Below are 21,720 nucleotides of genomic sequence, written 5' to 3' on the forward strand. Positions count from 1 at the left end.
AGGGAAACCGGACCTAAGCTACTAGCCAGTAAGCCCCAGCGATCCTCCTGCCTCTGCCTTCTGTGTAGCCTTTCCTAGCTTTGTGTTTTATGTTTGTGCTGGAACAGGTCCCTGAGCTTGTGCAGCAAAGATTCGCTCCCATTGAGCATCTCCCCGGCCACCTTAGTCATCTTTGCCGAACATTACTTCATCGCTCCCCCATTTAGAATGTTTGACATATGAATTTGGAGAGAAGACACATTCAGACCATAGAAGATAGAATTTCAACTGCATGATGATGTTGATTAGATGGCCATAGTAGCACTCAGCAACAAAACTCTTACATACCACATTTTTTTTCCCTCCAATAGAGCAGGCTGATAGCAATATAAGTCTACATGTTGGCACAGCACTCCTGGTCATTCCAAACTGTTCATTTACTTCTTCAACTGTTGGAATGCTTTAGTTATAACATTCCATTATCCTTTGCAATACAAATCTCTGCCATGTGCTGCCCTATGAAGAAAAGAACACATGGATCTCAAGAAACATGTTTGTTTGTTTAAAGGCTCACCAAGTAGCTCAGGCTGGTATTGAACTTAGAAGGATCCTCCTGTCTCAGTCTCCCAAGTGCTAGGATTACAAGTGTGAGCCTCTATGCCTGACTCAAACCCTGGTTCAGTTTTGCTCTGTTGTGATCATACACTTTCATAAGTTTAAAGTTTCCATCTGTGAATGGAGGTTCATCTCTCAAAACCAAGAACACATCCTTTGTTCATTGGAGCTGTGTGGTCAGGTCGAAGTGACCAAGGAAAGGAAGAAGCAGAAAGTAATCCCCGTATGTGTCAAAGGAAAGACAGGGAAGAGGTTGGACCAGGAAAGTTGGTATAGAGTTGAAGGTGGGTGCTCTTCTGAGGTACTGTATAACTGCAGTGGGAACCCTACCACCTCCCCTACCCAGTACCCATATCTTGTTGTATTCTCCGCTGTGCTGGGTGAGAAGAGCACTTTGCAGTTCTGTAACTTGTTGTGATACGTAGAGTAGATAGAATGCTGGGTTTGCAGCTGGGGGCTTGAGGAAAACACATAGATGCTGTCAAAGAAATACTCTGAGTGTATAAAAAGACATCATTTGAAAATCCTTGTGTAGTGAGAACCACACAGAAGATAGATGTAAGGGGTGTGCTCGATCCTAGGGGTTCTAAGCTTGCTGGGGCAACACAGCAGGAGATGGTTTTTAAAAAGTTGTTTTTTGAAAATCCCTTTTTTATTCAACAGCGATATAAATTTTGCCCCGTCCTCTATGGCTGGCACTGTTATAAATGCTGGGGACAGAGTGCAGCTGTGTATGGGAGCTATTGTACAAGATGATAGTGCACTCTGCCATGTTAGAGCTTACATTTTGGAGGATGAGGACAGACAGTTCACAAATACAATAAATGATACATGACACAGCATATCCAATGCTGACATGTGTTATGAAAAAAAAAAACCCAAACAAACCACCAAACAACTGAGCAGGCCTGGGGCAGGCTGGGAAGCTGGAGTGGTGGGGAGGTGTTTGCAAATGTAGACATAGGCAGGCAGGGTAGAGTTCGGAAGGAAGGTGGTATGAAAACAAAAGCTTCAGGGGACGAGAGCATCACAGTATATAAGGTCCAACCTCCTAGCGTAAGGAACATCCCTGTCCAAGTTCCTGCTGTTCCTGTGTGTCTAGTATCTCAGACACAGCAAGCGTCTGGCTAAATGGGTGTGTGTGTGTGTGTGTGCAAGAAAAGTTCAGCTGTGAGACTACAAGGTGCAAGCAAAAGGTATGTGGCTTTGAGCTAATTAAACTTGGAGAGATCCGTTAGTCACGCTCTCGTGCCTTTTAATTATACCACTGCCTAACGTCCAGAGATGGTTATTGTACAGTAAAATTTCTGAAAGCCATCTTGGGAAATTATGCTTCTTTTTAATGCAACACGTGATCATTCGGGTCACAATTGGCTCTGTTTACAGTGAAGGGCCTTCCACAGAGAGGAATTTGTTCATGAATAAATGAATGAACCCCAATGAGGTAAGTCCCTCACTCCAGGGAATCCTCAAGCTGTCATGTCTTTATTGTCCTCTACACCCTTTCTCAACGTGGCCTCTCTCTATTCACCCTGTCTGTCATCGCAACTCAATTTTTCTATCTATATCTTTATGCACCGCCATCCCTTCTAATTTAAATATTCTCTCTTGACCTGTAGTGGATTCAATTTCTATCTATAGTTGAAAGTCCACGGCTGGGCATGATAGTGCATATCTGTACTCTGAGCCCTGGGGAGGACCGAGTCTGAGGCTAGTCCATGTTGTAAGGTGATTTCTAGGGCATCCTCTGCTACCTAGCTCACAAGCTCTACCTGCTGCTGGAAGTCTCCACCGGACCCTCTGCCCTCACTCCGTTTTTTTTTTTTTAGGAGCCCCCAAACACCATTCCTGTGATACTCAACCATTAGTTTTATCTGTTGATCTGGATAACCCCTTGGTGTACTTAAAGTCCTCTGTCTGAACACTTTCTGTAGTAGGGGATGGATACCTAAATGATCACCAGCATTTTGGGAGGTACTTGCACCTAATTTTTTGTAGAAACTGATTGGTAAAAAAGGTTCAGTGACTTGAGTCATTTTAGGAACAGGTTTGCACAGAAAGGACCGGGTCCAAGACCTACCTTAGACATGAACACGGTTATTTTTCCTACCCATAGCATTCTTTTTCGGGAGCCAATTAATTTACTTCCCTCTCTTCCAATCAGCAGCGGCCGCGTCCGGGGAAGTTTGACCCGCGTGAGATGCCATAGCGCCCCTCCCTCCGCCACTCTGTTCCCGGGCAACATGGCGGCCTCCGAGTCGCTGCCGGCTTCGAGTCCCGGCTCTGCAGACGAGGAAGAGACGATTCTCTACGACCTGCTGGTCAACACCGAGTGGCCACCCGAGACAGAAGTGCAGGTGAGCCGGGCCCTCCCTGGAGGCGGTCGGCTTGGCGCGTGGCGCGTGGCGTGGGGAGCCACGTCGCGGTGCCACGCAGGACGGCGGCGCGGGGATGGCAGCTGCGCTGTCGCCTGGCAACGGCGGGGCGGCGGGGGCTGGGGCTTGCTGAGAGGGGGTCTGCGGAGTCAGCCCGGGGTCCGGGGTGGGCTGTCACCCCCTCGGGAGCTCGGTGTCACTCTCCTTTCTGAGAGGGAGGGAGTCCTTTCCGGACTTGGCTGGCTCTCTTGTGCTCCGTGGCGGGAGAAGTTTCTGAGGACCCTAGACGTCTCGACATCTCAGTGAGAGGCGTGTGTGTGTGTGTGTGTGTGTGTGTGTGTGTGTGTGTGTGTGTGTCTGTGTGTGTGTGACTGTGTGTACACCAGTCTGTCTGTCTGTGTGTACACCTGGTCCCGTCTCAGTAATAGGCGTGTGTGTGTGTGTGTGTGTGTGTGTCTGTCTGTCTGTCTGTCTGTGTGTACACCTGGTCCCATCTCAGTAATAGGCGTGTGTGTGTGTGTGTGTCTGTGTGTGTGTGTGTGTGTCTGTGTGTGTGTGACTGTGTGTACACCAGTCTGTCTGTCTGTGTGTACACCTGGTCCCGTCTCAGTAATAGGCGTGTGTGTGTGTGTGTGTGTGTGTGTCTGTCTGTCTGTCTGTCTGTGTGTACACCTGGTCCCGTCTCAGTAATAGGCGTGTGTGTGTGTGTGTGTGTGTGTGTGTACACTAAGTCCCATCTCAGTAATAGGTTTGTGTCTGTCTGTGTATGCACCGAGTCCCATCTCAGTAATAGGCGTGTGTGTGTATGTGTGTGTGTGTGTGTGTGTGTCTGTGTGTGTCTGTCTGTGTGTACACCTGGTCCCGTCTCAGTAATAGGCGCGCGTGTGTGTGTGTGTGTGTGTGTGTGTGTGTACACTAAGTCCCATCTCAGTAATAGGTTTGTGTCTGTCTGTGTATGCACCGAGTCCCATCTCAGTAATAGGCGTGTGTGTGTGTGTGTGTGTGTGTGTGTGTGTGTGTGTCTGTGTACACCGGGTCCCATCTCAGTAATAAGCATGCGTGTGTGTCTGTGTGTGTTTGTGTATGTGTCTGTGTGTACACTGGGCCCCATCTCAGTAATAGGCGTGTGTGTGTGTCTCTGTGTGTGTGTCTGTGTCTGTCTATCTGTCTGTGTGTACACCCGGGTCCCAGAGATGAATGTCTTCATGGAACTTCCACTGTGGAGGAGAGACAACCTACCAGTGACTGTTTCTCATTACCATGCCTGAAGTGACCATCTAAGCAGAATGCCAAGGGACTGAGTGAAGAGCAAGAATCTATGGCTGTTCTCCAGTTCTCCTGGAGAGGAAGTTATGGTGTTTGCCAACTTATGGACCCTGGAGTTACTAGTTAACTAGGGAGAGCCTTCTAGTCAGGGGGTGAAAAACAGGACTTCAGGACCATTTATCAGGACCATTTATTTGACATACGGAGGTCCTGACATGCCTGTGTATTAGCCTCTGGGGAAGCAGCATGATCAAGAAGGACCTTTATTAAAGATTCCTGAATCCAGCCCACTGAGCTCCTTTATCATCTCTCCTGAGTGTTTATTCCGCTTGTCTTGAATTATATCTTGTATGGGCAGAGATCTACATTTATTGTTTTTTATTAGTTGTTGTTTCTCCTGAATGATGTGGACATCTTGTAGATCATGAGATTAAGAGGCTGTTGCTTGCTGCCTTTTGGTTGGATAACGGTATCTAACACTTCTGAAATGTCTGTAATAATGTCTCAGAATGCTTAGCATTACACATTGATTTAAAAACCAGCACAGCATCACTTAGATGGAACCCTCACTGTACTTTGCCCTCTCTCATCTCTCTTGGTTATTGATTTCTACATCTGTTCACCACAGCTATTGACCCCTTGACTCTGCATCTGATTCACTTTTATATCCCTCCACTGTGCCAGATTGTCTCCCGATGATCTCTTCCTGTTTGCTGAGTGAACTTCTTCGGGAACAATGTGTCTGTACTTACTGATGTTTTTATTCATTTTATTCTTGGTAGTAGTTTAATGCGTCTTACCATATGAAATATTTGTTATTCTGTATCCTACAGCATGTAGTTTATGATTGTGGAGTCAAATTATTGAATGTAGTAGTTATATATCTGTGTTTTGTCAATAACATTGTCTCTATGGATACACAATAGATAACTACTTTTCCTCCAAGTAGACTGTACTAACTGGTCAACTGGTAAAGTCTTTGTCTGGTAAAACTCTGGCCTTTGTCTGGCCCTGCACATCATAGGCAAGTTCTCCCATTCTGATTCACCTCAGCCCTGCCCCTGGGTTTCCTCATCTTTTTATCGGTGTTTGGATTTGAAAACAGTTTCTAGTCTCATTTTTGGGTTCTTCCTGGCATGTACCTATAACTGTCGTTCTCCCTCTACACTGCACACAGTCCAGATGAGGTTATTTCAGTCTGGAAGAAGTTTTAAATTACCGGTAGTACTCAATTCTCCCGATATAAGTAAAGAAGTATAAATTTATATGTTGTAAGTATTGTAACCTTCTCAAATGTAAGTTTACATTTTTTTTTTTTAAATTGTAGCCTAGAGGCAACCGAAAGCATGGGGCATCATTCATCATCACCAAAGCCATCAGAGGTAACTATGATTCATGCTTTATGATTATATAGTTGGAGGACAGCTTTGTTCTCATTTTACAACTGTGCAGTTGTAGATGGCCTAGTGACTTAAAAATGTTCTCCTTCGACTTCTGATATAGAACCTGATGAAGGTAGTTAGCGTACATGTTGTCTGAGCTTAATTTTATATGTACTTATTTCTACAGATGCATCTATGTATGTATGTATGTTTTCATTCTTGCCTATCTTTTAATTCAGCTTAGAGCTAAACTGTAGCCTAGGCTTAGCCTTTATACATGTTGTACATGGCTGGTGATAAGTAAGCCCAGTGTAAGTGAGAGACCATTGCAAATGGTTTATACAGACATTCAGATAGAATGTCAAAAATGCTCAAATTACAAATTTGGTTAAACTGAGCATTCATTTAACCAATAATAGACTTGACATATAAACCAGCAAGGGTCTGAAAAAGAATTGAGCTCCAGCCTTTTTGAGCTATGAGGACTTTATCAATTAATAGATAATATAATTCTTCCACTAGACTGACAAGGTAAGTGCTGTTTTATATTTATTTATTTCATATTATATGTATGTATATATGTATGTATGTATGTATGTATGTATGTATGTGTGTGTCCCTGTGTGTATGTATGTGTACCATGTGCATGTAGGAGCCTTTGGAGGTCTGAAGAGATGTAGGATCCCCTGGAGCTGAAGTTACAGGAGGTTGTGAGCCACCATGCGTCTGTTGGGAATTGAACCCAGATCTTAACCCCTGAGGCATCTTTCCAACCTCTTACCTTTAATGTTTTTAGATGTGGAGACTTGTTCACCTTGGTCTTTGGTACTGTGACTACCTGTCTCTCTGGCCTCTAAGGCCATCCTTGTGTTGGATTTGAGTTCCTTATGAAGAGAAAATTCAATTAAAAAAATTGAAAACTTGTGAATGACTATGATTTTATATATGTTGTGGTATATTCAGTTTTCATGATCACAAATGAAGTTTTGACTTATTATTAGAAAACATGTGTAATTGATTAAAATAATTGTAGAAAAATTTGATTGTATAAATAACCACATATCATAATAAAATTTTCTTACAACCTAGAGATGATGTTCTTCTTCAGATGTTTCTTCCTTGCTCTATACCTAGCTTTGTGCACAGGATTATATGTGTGTTTGTGTGTGTGTGTGTGTGTGTGTGTGTGTGTGTGCGCGCGCGCGCGCGCGCGTGTGATGAAATAAAACAGTCTTAAGTCTGTGTTTGAAATTTTACTTTTCACAGACTTCTCCAGGTGTTACTTATATAGTTGTTACAAAATTAAAGTTAATATCTTGATTTATATTTTATATTTTATACAAATAGGTTTGTTTTAAAGCGCAATCTACTATGATTCCTAGTAATGATTTGATTAAGGTTTCTTAGATTAAATTTAGCATCTCAAACCATTTTTAAAATTTGTAGTTGGGAACTATTTCAATGTCTTGAATAACATAAACTTGGACTTTAATATAAACAAGTATATGATCTTATAAAAATTATAGTGTATAGTAGATTGGTCTCATTTTGCAAATGATTGCTAAAGGACCACTGTTTCTTTTTATTACAGATCATCTGTTATTTTTGCGTCAGTACATCTGGTACAGGTAAGCCTTCAGTTCTTGTAAAGATTACGATCTTCTGTGATTTAAGTTTTGATTATCAGATTAAGGTGGAGATGTTGACATTCAGGCAAACCTTTTTTTTTTTTTTAATGTATCTCAGGAAATTCAAGCTTTGGGAATATGTTTCACTTTGTGGTTGCCTTTTCATTTTTTTAATGGTGTGTTTGAAGAACTGAAGTTTTTTTTAAATTAATTAAGTAGTTAATTAATTAATTTTACATCCTGTCCTCAGCCCCCCCCCCCACCTGTTCCCCTCAATCCACCCCTTCTCTGTAATCGCTCAGGAAGGGGTAGGCCTCCCATGACAAACCTGGTCTTTAGATAGGCATTTCACAGAATTTCATGTAAGCTGACGATGTCTCAGTACATTCATTAGTTCTTGTTCCCTTAGTCAGTATTGATCATATCCTGGTGACTTCCTCTGGAGAGTGCCCTCAACTGCAATGTTGGATGTGCGTCTTGTTTATGTTAAAGAGCATTTTTGCTCTTATTGTTGCATCTACTCTGTGGTCAAAAGTTGAGTTGCTGTGCGGTAGGTCTTCAGATTTTACTTCTTGTGTGCTTTTTAATTTTGTGAGTGTTGTTATGTTCAGCCATGAAGCAGATTTTCAGCTTCAAAAAGGACAGGGACATAAGTAATCTGTTAACATGATATATTCAGCATTTAGCATTGTTCTCAGTGACTTTTTAATAGACTTATTAATTGCGTGTTGCTTTCTCCTAACCTTAAACTTAACAGTTCTAGAGATAAGATAGTCCTAAAATAGAGACCTTTGATCACCTGTGGAACTATTTGCTCAGTGTTTTTTTTTTTCCTTTTATTCTGTGTGTGTGTGAGTGTGCATGTGTGTGATGTGTTTGTTTTTGTTCGTTTTGATTTTTGAGGATGTAGGGTGCAATAGGATAAAGGTGGTTGAGGAAGTGGGCCAATTTGGTCATTGTATGGGCAGTAAGTACACTTTTAGGTGTTTATCTCCTATTCCTCATGAACGTTTCGTACATCAAATTAGTAGTTTTTGGATTTAGGTTTACTAATATTTAGCTTTTACATTCTGATATAAACCCTGTCTAAAGGCACAGTTTTTCCTTACTCACATAGGATTGTCGTGGTTCGATGTTAAGCTAGCTCATATGTTGTGCTTTCAGCCCTGCTCCATTTTTGCTCCCTGACGGACTGGTTCGCTTGGTCAATAAACAGATAAACTGGCATTTGGTTCTTGCAAAGTAAGTATGTGTAAAATTCACTCCAAACTCTCCTACCTTTATTTTCTCCTAAATCTCGATACAGACGTGGACTTTGGGGTCCCTGTGGCTTTCATTCTTGATTTGTATTAAATTTCCTTTGTTACATATGGTCACTGTGGCTGGAACATATTAAGTTGTATTGAATAATTTTCTATGATTTTGTACCTGTATATTCATTTATTGTTAAGTCAGAAGATAGAGAATGCCAGTAAAACTTTGAAAAACTGATTGTAAAATAATTCCATCCATGCTGGAGACTCAAATACTCACTCCAGGATTTCTTTCTCTTTCCTCCCATGAAGCAATGGCAAGCTTTTGGCTGCGGTTCAAGACCAGTGTGTGGAGATCAGGTAATGGCTAATGTTCACCATATGGAAGATTTCTTTTGAGGAAAAAAACATCCCTTGTACATAAGAACTACGATTTTAAATCTTTTCAAAGGCGGTATATCTGAAGGGAGTTTACTGTTATATCAGTTTTGTGAAGTATCGAAGACTAACTTATAAATGATGCTCTCTCAACATAGTTTGCTCATCTTTATACTTCTCCCAATTACTCTGCTGACTCCTGAGAAGTGATATTTTCTTGCTACATGAAGATAATATTCTAGCAGTCTGGAAGTAACCGTTGTTGACCAGTTACTGATGGATCAGCTAATTAGACCAGTGTGAGATGTCTCAAGATGTAAAACAAAGCAGGGCAGCTTTGCAGTAATGGCACAGATGTGTGGGTATAGGTCTGTGGATGGCCTCGGTGATGTGGGTACTGGAGAGCTGTCTGGTTCCTACTCTGTACATTCAAGATACTGTATGCTCATCTGAAATACACCTCGAGGGGCTGGAGAGATGGCTCAGTGGTTAAAACTGCTTGTTGCTCTTGTAGGGGACCTGGGTTCTGTTCCCAGCATCTGCATGGTGGCTCACAGCTGCCTGTGGCTTCAGTTCCAGAGATTCTGAGGCCTTCTTCTGGCCTTCATGTGTACGTAAATTCACATAGGCACACATATACGCACATTAAAAAAAAAAGTATTTTTTAAGCTGGTCTGAGTTGCAAACTCAGGAGTAGTTGATTTGTTTTGAAATTTGCATCAACCCACCAAATACAGCCATTTCTAATATTGAGGGCCCCCTTTTCCGATGCAAAGCCTACCTGTTGGTTGTCAAATGTAAGTGGAGGGCGTGGGTGATGGCTGAGCAGATAAATAGCTTGCTGTGCAATCTAGAGGAATGGGTTTGGATTCCTAGAACCCGATGAGGAAGACACCTGCCGTCAGTTTTGGGCCTCCACATGCACAGATGTCCACCTACACATGTGTGGACGTGGATGCATACAGACATGCACACCACACACATGCAAAAGAAAAGTTAAGGGGAAGAGATTTAAGAGTACTTAGATACCAATGGGAATGCTTTTCTGCTGCTCCAGTGTTCTTGACCAAAATAGCACCAGTGCCCACTCAGTTACTAGTGCATTGGTGGCACCAGTGCCCACTCAGTTACTAGTGCATTGGTGGCACCAGTGTTCACTCAGTTACTAGTGCATTGGTGGCACCAGTGTTCACTCAGTTACTAGTGCATTGGTGGCACCAGTGTCGTCCACTCAGTTGCTAGTGCATTGGTGGCACCAGTGCCCACTCAGTTACTAGTGCATTGGTGGCACCAGTGCCCACTCAGTTACTAGTGCATTGGTGGCAGTGTCCACTCAGTTACTAGTGCATTGGTGGCACCAGTGTCCACTCAGTTACTAGTGCATTGGTGGCAGTGTTCACTCAGTTACTAGTGCATTGGTGGCACCAGTGCCCACTCAGTTACTAGTGCATTGGTGGCACCAGTGCCCACGCAGTTACTAGTGCATTGGTGGCACCAGTGCCCACTCAGTTACTAGTGCATTGGTGGCACCAGTGCCCACGCAGTTACTAGTGCATTGGTGGCACCAGTGCCCACTCAATTACTAGTGCATTGGTGGCACCAGTGCCCACTCAATTACTAGTGCATTGGTGGCACCAGTGCCCACTCAGTTACTAGTGCATTGGTGGCACCAGTGCCCACTCAGTTACTAGTGCATTGGTGGCACCAGTGCCCACTCAGTTACTAGTGCATTGGTGGCACCAGTGTCCACTCAGTTACTAGTGCATTGGTGGCACCAGTGCCCACTCAGCTGCTGTTGCATTGGTGTTCATTTTCCACCGTCTTAGACTTTTTCTTCCCTTGTATGCAAGCAGAACTGGATTCCCTCAGCTTTTTGGAGGCGTGGGAAGGTCTTTCCCTGTCTGGCACTGGCTTCAAGTAGGGAGGCTTCCTGAGTCCTGTCAAGCCAGCAAGGGAATAATGATGCAGTGGTGACAGTCTTCCCATGCTAACCCGATGTGGCCCTGTAGGTCCCTCCGTGCTGTTGTTGGCAGCATCATTAAGCGTCCGTTGGCAGTATTTGAACTGATACCGTTAGTAGAGTGGATAGAGTCTCCTGTTCCGTTTGTCGCAGTTGTGAAGTGTTTTGAGAAACAAGCTCATAGTATATACCTGACTTATAAACAGCAGTCAGAGAACAATATTCACTTTTTCATTGAAAAGAGAACATGGATGAAGTGATTTTTGATATAAGAGTCAGGTCGGGGCATGTATGTGCGATCAAGATACCTAGGTCTGAGAGGGAGAGCTTGGAACTTGCTAATGAAAATTTAGAAGAAAGCATAGTTTGCACGAGTTTTGTAATGCACGCAGACTTTGGTGCTGAGGTCAGCCCCACCAGGAAGCCTGTGAGAGCACACTGTGGGGCTCCTCACACTGTAACACCTGTACCATTGGGCACACTTATGGTCAGTCGTAGTAAGTTAATGCCAGCGCCGGGTGTTGTAAGTACTCGTGTTAATTCACGGCATTCTGGCAGGTCTGAGAGTTTCTGGAGATTTTCCTCTGCTTTAGAAATGAGGAGCTGGGACCTGTGGTTAAGTGACATATGCAAACATTCAAGATCAGTTCTTGTAGCGTCAGGTTTCGTGCTGTGTGTTTCAGCCATGCTGTGCTTTGGTATAGAAGCTGTGTGTCCCCCTCATTATAAAATATATAAGACAGCACCTCTGTTTTCTATGGCTCCAGCATGTGCCATTTACTAGGAATAAATAGTGTGAATGAGGCCTGGAGTCTGCAGCTCTGATTATATTTTATTTTCTTTATAGCTAGGGATAGTCTCTTTTTCTCAGTGTGATATATTTCCACAAATATAGGGCTGGAGATGTAGCTCAGTGGTAGAACTCTTATCTACCCAGGGCAGAGCCCCAGGTTCAATCCTGTCCCCTCAAAAAAGGTCACTCCCCACTTGTCCATTTCCATGAACATAGTAGGAGTTCCTAGTCTACATGTGATGAATAGTGTGGTCTTTGCCAGTGGAATAGGAAGAACTGATGCTAAGAGGGAATTGGGGGGTGTAGCTTTGCTCAGAGTTGCTGTTTACTTGTTTTTGTTTTGAATGAATATAAGCACATGTCTTGACTTTTCAGTAACCCAAAAAGAAGTCTTTTCTAGTAAATGAGGAATAGCTAGCAAAGGAAATCCCCAAAGTAAAGTGTATGGTTGATTGTAAAGTGTGTATAGTGATTGTCCTAGAGTTTTTCTTTGAGATAGGCTCTTTCCGTGTGATCTCAGCTGGCCTAGAATTTTTAATCCTCCTGCCTCTGCCTTCTCAGTGCTGGGATTATGGGTGTGTGTCACCATGTTGGGCTGGTTTTGAAATTCAAAGGCACTTGCTCTTCCTATTCTGTTTACAGTCTGTCTACAACAGTGATGAGCACACGTGTCTTAATTATTTCAGACATTGCTGAGACAAAATACCTAATGAAACTGATTTAGGATTGGAGTTTATTCCGGTTTACAGGAGATGCAGCCTGTCAGAGCTGGGAAGGCATGATGGCAGGAGCGGGAAGCAGGCTGCTCATATGGCATCAGTAGTCAGGGACAGGGAGATGACAGGAAGTAGGGCTGGGCTGTAAAACCTCCAGGCCTTCCTGCCATGGTCACTTCCCGCAGCAAATGTCCACCCACTAAAGGTTCCACAACTTTCCCACAGAGCCCCCAGCTGGGGACTAAGTGGTAAAGCACATGGGCCTATGGGGGGCATTTCCTGTTTAAACCACAGCAATGTACATTGTGAGGTTGGCTCAGTAGCAGGTGTAGTAACAACACTGAGTAGGTGTTTAATGAATATTTCTTGATTAGTTCCTAGTGTGGGAGTTGATGCAGTATCTTAGCTCATTATTCGCTGTCAGGAAGCCGTTGTGAAGAGGAAATGGTTCCTGAGCAAAGAGACATGAAAAGCTGTGTAAGTTTTGAGAGGTAGCCCTGCTTGTTGCAACAGTACTTGGCTTGTTGCTTTCCAGTGTTATTGTTGTGGTAAATGCTGTCAGTCACTTACTATGCTGTCCTTAACTTGCGTGTGTTGACTTCGGATAAAATAACAATGTGTGAGTTACTCTTTAACTTGCATTTTGGCAGCAGTTACAGATTATAAGTGGTTAATATGTTTCCTTTATTTCTTAAATAGTGAAGTAATAATTCCATGTGGTTATGGGCTGCTGTTAATATGGGAACTAATTAGAAGCTGTGAAAGGACTCAACAAAGACATGAAGAGAGAAAATGTGTAAATATTCCTATCCCACGTTTGCTTTACTAAAGGGAATAAAGTGTGTTGTTTTAGCAAAACCGTTATGTCCATCCCACTTTGCTCTTCCCCAGCAAAATAGCTGTGCTCATCACATTAAGGATGGATGCAATGCGGATTTACTGATGTCTCCTTTAGTGTGCTCTAGCTGTGTGAGGCACTGCCATCCTTATTTAAAGGGAAGGGCACGCTCATGCTTTGTCTCAGTCACTGACATTGAGTAGGAATCAGGTCAGCTTCATTTCAGAGAGAGCTCTTTCTGTCTCATTCCATTTGGGAGCCAAGCAGTGTGTTGTCTTGGATATTTATCTCCGTATTTACGTCTGTAGTCATAGCATAACAGTATTTGAAAAACGGATAAAATATTAAAAATTTTGTGCTTAGTAGTCCCTTTAGAAATAATAAAAAATATAAATAGAATTAGAAATTACCTTCTTTTTTTTCTATTAAGAAATTTTTTATTCATTTTACATACCAACACAGATCCCCCTCTTCCCTCCTGCTCCCTAGCCTTCCCCTCCAATCCACCCTCCCACTCCCTCCTTCAAGAAAGTAAGACCTCCCCTGGGGAGTCAGCACAGGCTGGTACATTCAGCTGAGGCAGGTTCCAAGCCCTTCCCCCTGCATCAAGGCTGTTCAAGGTGTCCCTCCTTAGGTAGTGGGCTCCAAAAAGCCAGCTCATGCACCAGGAATTGATCGTGATTCCACTGCCAGGGGGAAATTACCTTCTTGACTATCCAGCTTGTTTACTGTTAATGTTTTGACATATGTTCTTTGAAACTTGTCTTTCTCTCTCTCTGTGTGTGTGTGTGTGTGTGTGTGTGTGTGTGTATGTATCATAAGTGGATAATATTGTTTATTCTATTTGATGCCAACTTATGAATTACTTTTGTGATTTATAAATTTAATTTACACTTAAAAATTTATATCACTTTTTTTCCTGGGTAACCTTTGAAATTAATCTATTATGAAATTGTTCCATGTCAGGTATAGTAATTGCATAATATTTCATTGGATGTGCACAGCAAAATTTAATTAATCTTCTTATACTTGATATATTTTTCTTCTTTATAAATTGGATTGCATTAGTTTCCTTGATAACTATATAAATCTGTAATTATTTCCTGGGAGTAACTTTATAGAAGTGAAATTGCTTGGTCAAGTCCTATAGATATTAAAGTTTTAGGTAATTGTTTTTAAATTATGTTCTTGAGAGTTCACCAGTTTTTGTTTTGAACATAGTTTGTACTAATTATACTACTATATTCTGTGTTTCAGGACTATAGATTGTGAACAGGTCACTGGTTCATGTATTATAAACTGTTTAGGTTATGGGATTTATTCAAGTAGACATTATATACCTCTTTTTCTTTGTGACTAGACTTTGTAATATGCTACACATTAGTGGTTCTTAACTGGTGTCAGCGTGTGGAGCTTTAGTCAATCTTCTGACCTGGGTCCTATCCTAGATTGATTGAGTCAGATCCTTTGGGCCTGTGTTGCAGACATTCGTTCTGCATCCTAAGATCGTGTTTACACACACTTGTGCTGTAGCGCGGTGTTCCTGCTCCAGCGCCATTTCTGTAACGAGAAGATTGTTGTAATGAAGGAATCCAGTTTGAGACACTCAGCCACCCAGCTCTGTGACTGAAGGGATGACGTACTATCATGTATAGGTGTTGTGTAGACCACATGTCAGTGTTCTTAGGTTAAAACTATTGTTTTTATTTCTTGTATATTTGTAGGTCTGCAAAAGATGATTTTACATCAATTATTGGGAAATGTCAAGGTAAGAGTTTCCAAAATATTGAAATATGAAAATTTAGAATTTGTAGTGGTTTACAATGTTTCCACAATGTTTGAATAGTTATTCCAAAAGTGTTTATTAGTAAGATCTTTTTATGACTTTATTAAACTCATTTAACAGATTATAATTGTTTATTATTTAATCCTTAAATATTTTGACTTAAAATATATACTTTTTAGGACTTTGAAACTTAAATTGTGTTTTAAAATATTCAAGGCTATTTTTTGGGGAAAGAGTATTAGTAAGTACTGTAGTCTTTTATTTTGGGATCAGTGCAGGGATAAATAGTTATAAGTTCGAAGTTGTTCAGATAAAAAACAATAAAAAAAGTTTGGGATTTGATCTTTCTCACTAGCTCTTCTAGGTTCAGTATTAGATATTTTGTTTTATTGACAGAAAGCTAACACACTCTGGCCTCATTTGTATTATTTGTAATATGTGCATAATTTTTAAATATTAAGTTCCAGAGAAATTGAGTTAATGTATGTACAACTTTACATGGTGGTGCATGATAGCTACTTAGGAAATGCTACACAGTAACCATTAGGTCCTAGGACTGTACCTAACTATTCTACACAGTAACCATTAGGTACTAGGACTGTACCTAAGTATTCTACACAGTAACCATTAGGTACTAGGACTGTACCTAAGTATTCTACACAGTAACCATTAGGTACTAGGACTGTACCTAATTATTCTACACAGTAACCATTAGGTCCTAGGACTGTACCTAAGTATTCTAAACAGTAACCATTAGGTCCTAGGACTGTACCTAAGTATTCTAAACAGTAACCATTAGGTACTAGGACTGTACCTAAGTATTCTAAACAGTAACCATTAGGTCCTAGGACTGTACCTAAGTATTCTAAACAGTAACCATTAGGTACTAGGACTGTACCTAAGTATTCTAAACAGTAACCATTAGGTACTAGGACTGTACCTAAGTATTCTAAACAGTAACCATTAGGTACTAGGACTGTACCTAAGTATTCTCAGTTGATTGCTTCTGACTGTGGAACATGGTTCTTACTTTGTAACTCAGGTCATTCTTACCCTAGCTGTCTGTCTTAGTCAGGGATACCATTGCTATGATGAAACACCATGACCAAAGCAATGTGGGGAGGAACGGGTTTATTTGGCTTACACTTCCACTGTTCATCATCAAAGGAAGTCAGGATAGGAACTCAAACAGGGCAGGAACCTGGAGGCAGGAGCTGATGCAGAGGCCATGGAAGGGTGCTGCTTACTGGCTTGCTCCCCATGGCTTGCTCATCCTGCTTTCTTACAGAACCCAGGACCACCAGCCCAGGGATGGCACCACCCACAAATGGGCCAGGCCCTCCCCCATTGATCACTAATTAAGAAAATGCTTTACAGGCTTGCCTACAGCCTGATCTTTTGGAGGCATTTTCTTCATTAAGGTTCACTTTTAACTTGAGTCAGGTTGACCTTGAAACTAGCCAGCACAACATCCTGGGAGTATTTTTTTGCCGGCTGTCCTGTGTTGTAGTGAAAGGCTGTGTACAGTTTTCTCAGCCCCACGGTGCCTTCTTCCCAGGACACAGTTCCTTCTGCCACACAGCTGCTGCTTGTACAGTGCAGTAATTCGGTAGTCCTGCCTTTGGGAGGGCAAGGAGCAGCTCTTTCTGCAGACCTTTCCTCTGCGCTCTCTTCCTCAGCCTTTGTGGCTCTCTGTTACTCACCTGTCTGTATAGCAACCTGACTCCCTTTTCCCAACTTAGATTATGTGAGAATTTTCTAATTGCTATGACAAGAATATTTGATCAAAAGAACTGAAGGGAGAGAGCATTTATTCTGGCTGGCTCAGGTTTTACAGCCCATCATGGAGGCAGGAGTGTGTGACCACTGGTTCCACTGGCTAATGGTCAGAGACAGAGAGAGGAGAGTGGATGCAGGGAGGGGACATACGGTTTAAGGCCCACCCTCATTGATCCACTTCCCTTAGCATGACTCTACTTTTAAAACATCTGCAACTTCTCAAATAGTACCACACCTGGGACCAGATGTTCAAATACATGAGTTTGTGGGAATATCTCACAATCAAACCATAGCAGATTGTAAACTCTTTGAAGGCAGGGCTCCTCTTTTACTCAACACTAAAAAAAGATGAATAGTGCTTACTTAGCATGCTTCCTCACACATGGTAGTTACATACATGTCTAGTGTTTAGCATGCTTCCCACACATGGTAGTTACATACATGTCTAGTGTTTAGCATGCTTCCCACACATGGTAGTTACATACATCTCTAGTGCCCAGCACGCTTCCCACACATGGTCCCCACACACGGTACTTGTATACATTTCTAGTGCCTAGAATACTTCCCACATATGGTAGTCAAAAGATTTTTTTTTGACTGTGTTAGGTTGGTAATATGTGGGAACTAGTGAAATGGTTTTTATGAATGAGTGTGTGTTTGTCTGTTCTTGGCTAATTTTGGAAATTTTTGAGAGTAAGTGTATATTTATGTTATGTTTTGTATAATGTAGTATATATGTACAGTTTTGAATAATTGTGTCAGTCATGCTGTGTTGCTCTTGTGGCCAGTGTGTATACAAACCACGTTAGGACTTTGTGCATTGATAAGCCCTTTCTGTGGAATAGCCTTTCCAAGATAAGGAGGAGCAGTGTTTGGATGCTGACTGTCAACTTGGAACTCAGATGTATCCTAAATCACTCTATGTTCTTCCCTCAGCAGTAGTTGCTAGATGAGGTCAGATCTGAAGAAGGACCAAGAAGTCTACCAAAGAGTCATGTGGCTGTTCAGCTACCTGTTTGCCATTGCAGCTTTCTTGCTGGCTGAAGGCTTAGGGAGTCGAGATAGGCTTCTTTCGAGCATGCTCAGTGATGGCATGCTCCTGACATACAGGGAGTGCCCTTTTGAGTGTTTGCATGAGGCACCTGCTCTTAGCCAGTAGGTAAACTGAAAAGCCACGAATTAACATGAAAATAGGACACTTAACTGTTCTGTATTTCATACGAATTATATTTGTTAGAGTTTTTTAGTGCGTACAGTTAATGTGGCAGCCTAGATGAGATAATGCGGTGAGAACTAATGGTTTATTTTGTTGGCTTCTGAGTGTGGGAATTTATGACCTTAATGCTGCATTAATGGCTTCTCTCTATTTCGCATAATGCAAGGCAATCATCATTTGCTTATTATTTGACTCGTCTTTATGGGAATCACTCCCATATGCCAAATGATATTTCATGTGTGTGCTTGGAGAAGAGGAGCCAGATTGTTGTTAATGCATTTTTGAGACTACATATTGCAGAGTCTGCAAACTGAAATAGGAGCTATTTGGTTCCACTTTGATATTTTTCAATTATTGTTTTATAAAAGATAGGCCATTTGAGAATGTTTGAAATGTGGATTGGAAGTTGTTTGGCTCTGTTTGCCAGACCATTGATGGTAATTCAGTCTTCTTTTTCTGTCTTAAAAATAGCAGATGGGATTAGACTTTTGAAGAGCTGTTGGGTTGAGTTTTTCATTCTTTCCTACTGTAGGAATGCTGAGAGACCATTGGCCTTCCAATGAGAGGTGGGTGGGCTTATGGCTCCTGATTGCCTCTTCCCAAAGCCTCATCAGCTTACTGTTAGATGCTGTGCAAGCATGATATTTTAAATGACACAGTCATCAAAATATTGTACCTATGTTCACGAGGGATATAGGTATGGACTTGTTTTCACGCCCTTCTGGCTTTATAGTTGGATAGTACTGGTCTGAAAATAGGAGAGGGTGTTGTTGCTTTTTTATTTGCTGAAGAGTTTGCATAGAATCTGAATTATTTTTTTCTTAAATGCTTTATAGAATTCGTGAAAAAAGTTGGCATTTTTTTTTTTTTTAAGCAGGATTGAATTCAGTTTTAGAAACAGATGTTAAAAACCTTTACAGTTTTGGCTTTTGCATGAAATCTTTCTTTGAGTCGTGCAATTTATAGCTATAAACTTGTTTATAACATTCTATTTTATATTCTTTATTACTACTTTATTGTCCATTGGATCTGTACTGATATCCCTTTGGTTGTTTCTGATATTTGTAACTTACACTATTTTTTCTTTCTCTTCACTCAGGCCAGAGTTTTGTCAGTTTGCTAACATTCTTTAATAATAAAAATTTGGTGGTTGATTTCTTTTTTGTTGTTTATTTTCTTTGATTTTTGCCTTTATCATTTTTCCTTCTGCATACAGAGTTTAAGTTGCTTTCATTTTGCTAGGTGGAAGATGGAAATTTAGATAATTAATTTTACCTCCCCATTTGTTTGTTTGTTTGTTTGTTTATTTATTATCTTTCTTACTTATTTGAGGCAGAGTTTGCTACTCAGCCCAGGATGGCCTAGGACTCACCGTTCTCTTCATGTTTTTATTTAATATATGTGCCTGACAGGGAGCATTTGATTGTATTTTACCTTTTTCATACTCTAAATATTTCTGTCACATAACTGTAATGTTTAGAGCATTTATGTTTAGCACAGTTATTGATTTGGTTAGGATTAAATCTGTCTATTCTGCTTTTCTCTTTGCTCCATTTATGATGGGCATCCTAGCTTGAAATTTATTATTTTATTTATTTTAGTAATAAGTGTGATAACATAGTTGTAACAAATTCAAGTAATACAGGGAAGTAGAAAAAAGTAATGCCTATGTTTTAATTTACATTCTTCTTAGGTATTTAAATTAATAACTTAAAATAACCCTTTGGTAATCTTGTGTACACATGGGTTAGCTTTGTAAAAAATGGGGTAGGATCATGCAATGTATTTAGCTTTCTTCAACTTACTGTGTTGATAGTATCCCACTTCTTAAATTAACTGCTTGATTTCATTAGCCAGGTCTCAGTCTGTAGCTCAGTCTCCCCCCAGGACGCAGGCTTCCTGCCTTAGTTCCTTCAGTGTCGCTTTTCCGGGTGCCAGCCTTACCTGCTTGTTAACTTACGTTCTAGTCATTGTGTTGTGTGACCAAATATGTTGATGGAAACAACGTGGGATGAAGATGGGGTGGCTATCTCGGCAGCTTGATGGCATTTAGATGAGCTCATGGATAGATGTCTGAGAGTGTCTGTTAGGGGGATTCCAGAAGTGGTTAACAAAGGAGGGAAGTCCTGGGATGGCAGTTCCGAATAGGACATGTTCTCTGATTTTAAGGACATAAGAGACCCGTGAGACAGACGGTGATGTAAGCCACATAATACGATGTGGTAAATACTTCGAAAGAATTTGTGCTCAGCATCTGTGGTGTGCACAGAGAACACTGTCAACTTTGAAGAGTGTCAAGGAAGGAGAAATGCACTGTCTAGCAGAGACAGTGCAGTGTGTGGAAGACACAGGTTTGCTTATTTCCCAGGGGGTGAGGTCAGTGTTAAGGACGTCAGGGAGGAAGTGATGGAGGGGAAGTTAGAAGGCCATGGTGGGGTCTTTGGTGTATATGGAGAAGTCAGTACTTGTGTTCTTAGGAACAGAACCATCAGGGATTTTAGGGCAGCAGGAGGATGTGGTCTGTTCGTCTTCCTTCTTGAAGAGTTGTTACCTTTGGAAAAAGCCAAGGAGGGAAGAGAGGAGAGATACATGTGCGATAAGTAGTTACGAGGATACTGTAAGAGTCAAAGCAAGAGGAGATGAGACCTGGCTGCAGTGACAACTCAGAAGGCCGCACGCTCTTTGTAACTTAGTCCCCATTGTTAAACATGGCCTCATCTCACCCGCCCCGCTGTCCTCTCTCTGGAGCCACCTTTGTGCTCTCAGATTTTGTGAGATCAGCTTTGTAAGATTTCATGTATGAGTGAGATTGTACAGTACTTGTCTGTGGGCCTGCCTCATCTCACTGAACATAAAGACCTCCAGTCCCTCCTTGTTGATGCGGACGATGGGACTGCGTTCTGTTTATGGCTGGAGAGTATTCCATTATGCACATGTGTATGTCAGATTTTACTTACCTAACCTCGGTTGATAAACACACTTTCTGTTTCATGGCTGTTGTAAATAATGAAGTAACAAACACGGGAACCTAGATGTCTCGTAGACATGCTGATTGCATTTGCGTTGAAAATAATCAGGAATGAGACTTCAGAGTCATATGGAAGATTTATTTGTGATTTTAAAATCGATTGCATATGGTTTTATTAGGATTATTAAGACATTTATTATCAAAATCTTAAAATTTTATGATTAAGAATGGCTCTTGATTCATCTGCCTTAATATATGTATCTACTTGTGACCCTTACATGTCTGAAAAATTTACATGTCCCCAGGTATACAGATATATAAAATAGGTCTGCAAATAAAATTTTACTGAAAAAAAGCATACAAAATGTATTTAAAGATATTTTTGGTGTGTGTGTGTGTGTGTGTGTGCGTGTGTGTGTGTATTTATGTATAATCTTACCTTTTATTAAAGAGGAAAACAAACCTTCACACTAGTGAGATAGATGTACTTGCTTACGTGGCACTGCACAATGCCAAGCATCTTTAGTGTTTTGCAGAGTTTGATTGACACTTTGATTTTGAGAATATGCTTCACATAAATACATAATCCCAAATGGCAAAAGTGTGTTTAAAACCATTTAGAAATTGTGGGAAGTTGTGTCCTAATTCTAAACCGAAATTCTCCTGAGCAGTTTCTCAAGCCATCAACTCAACTAGCATTTTTAAAACCAAACATTCTAACACAGTACAGTCCAAATATTTGATAGATGTTGAAAAATGATAGGGAAATATTAAAAGTCTTTGTTTCC

At 41.3% G+C, this 21,720-nt stretch overlaps 1 protein-coding gene across 2 annotated transcripts in view; it reads left to right on the forward strand.

Moving 5' to 3' along the window:
* The first annotated feature begins 2,802 nt into the window (after positions 1 to 2,802).
* Positions 2,803 to 21,720, forward strand: part of Nbas (NBAS subunit of NRZ tethering complex) — a 280,100-nt gene continuing 261,182 nt past the window's right edge. For both annotated transcript variants that reach the window (XM_059248639.1, XM_059248640.1), the window contains exons 1-6: positions 2,803 to 2,951; positions 5,563 to 5,617; positions 7,209 to 7,245; positions 8,410 to 8,487; positions 8,811 to 8,858; positions 14,908 to 14,951. In XM_059248639.1, coding sequence (XP_059104622.1) covers positions 2,838 to 2,951; positions 5,563 to 5,617; positions 7,209 to 7,245; positions 8,410 to 8,487; positions 8,811 to 8,858; positions 14,908 to 14,951 — 376 coding nt within the window. In that variant the 5' untranslated portion in view covers positions 2,803 to 2,837. The remainder of the gene's footprint in view (positions 2,952 to 5,562; positions 5,618 to 7,208; positions 7,246 to 8,409; positions 8,488 to 8,810; positions 8,859 to 14,907; positions 14,952 to 21,720) is intronic.

This window comes from Peromyscus eremicus, chromosome 22, assembly GCF_949786415.1.
Source record: "Peromyscus eremicus chromosome 22, PerEre_H2_v1, whole genome shotgun sequence".
Taxonomy (NCBI): Eukaryota; Metazoa; Chordata; class Mammalia; order Rodentia; family Cricetidae; genus Peromyscus; species Peromyscus eremicus.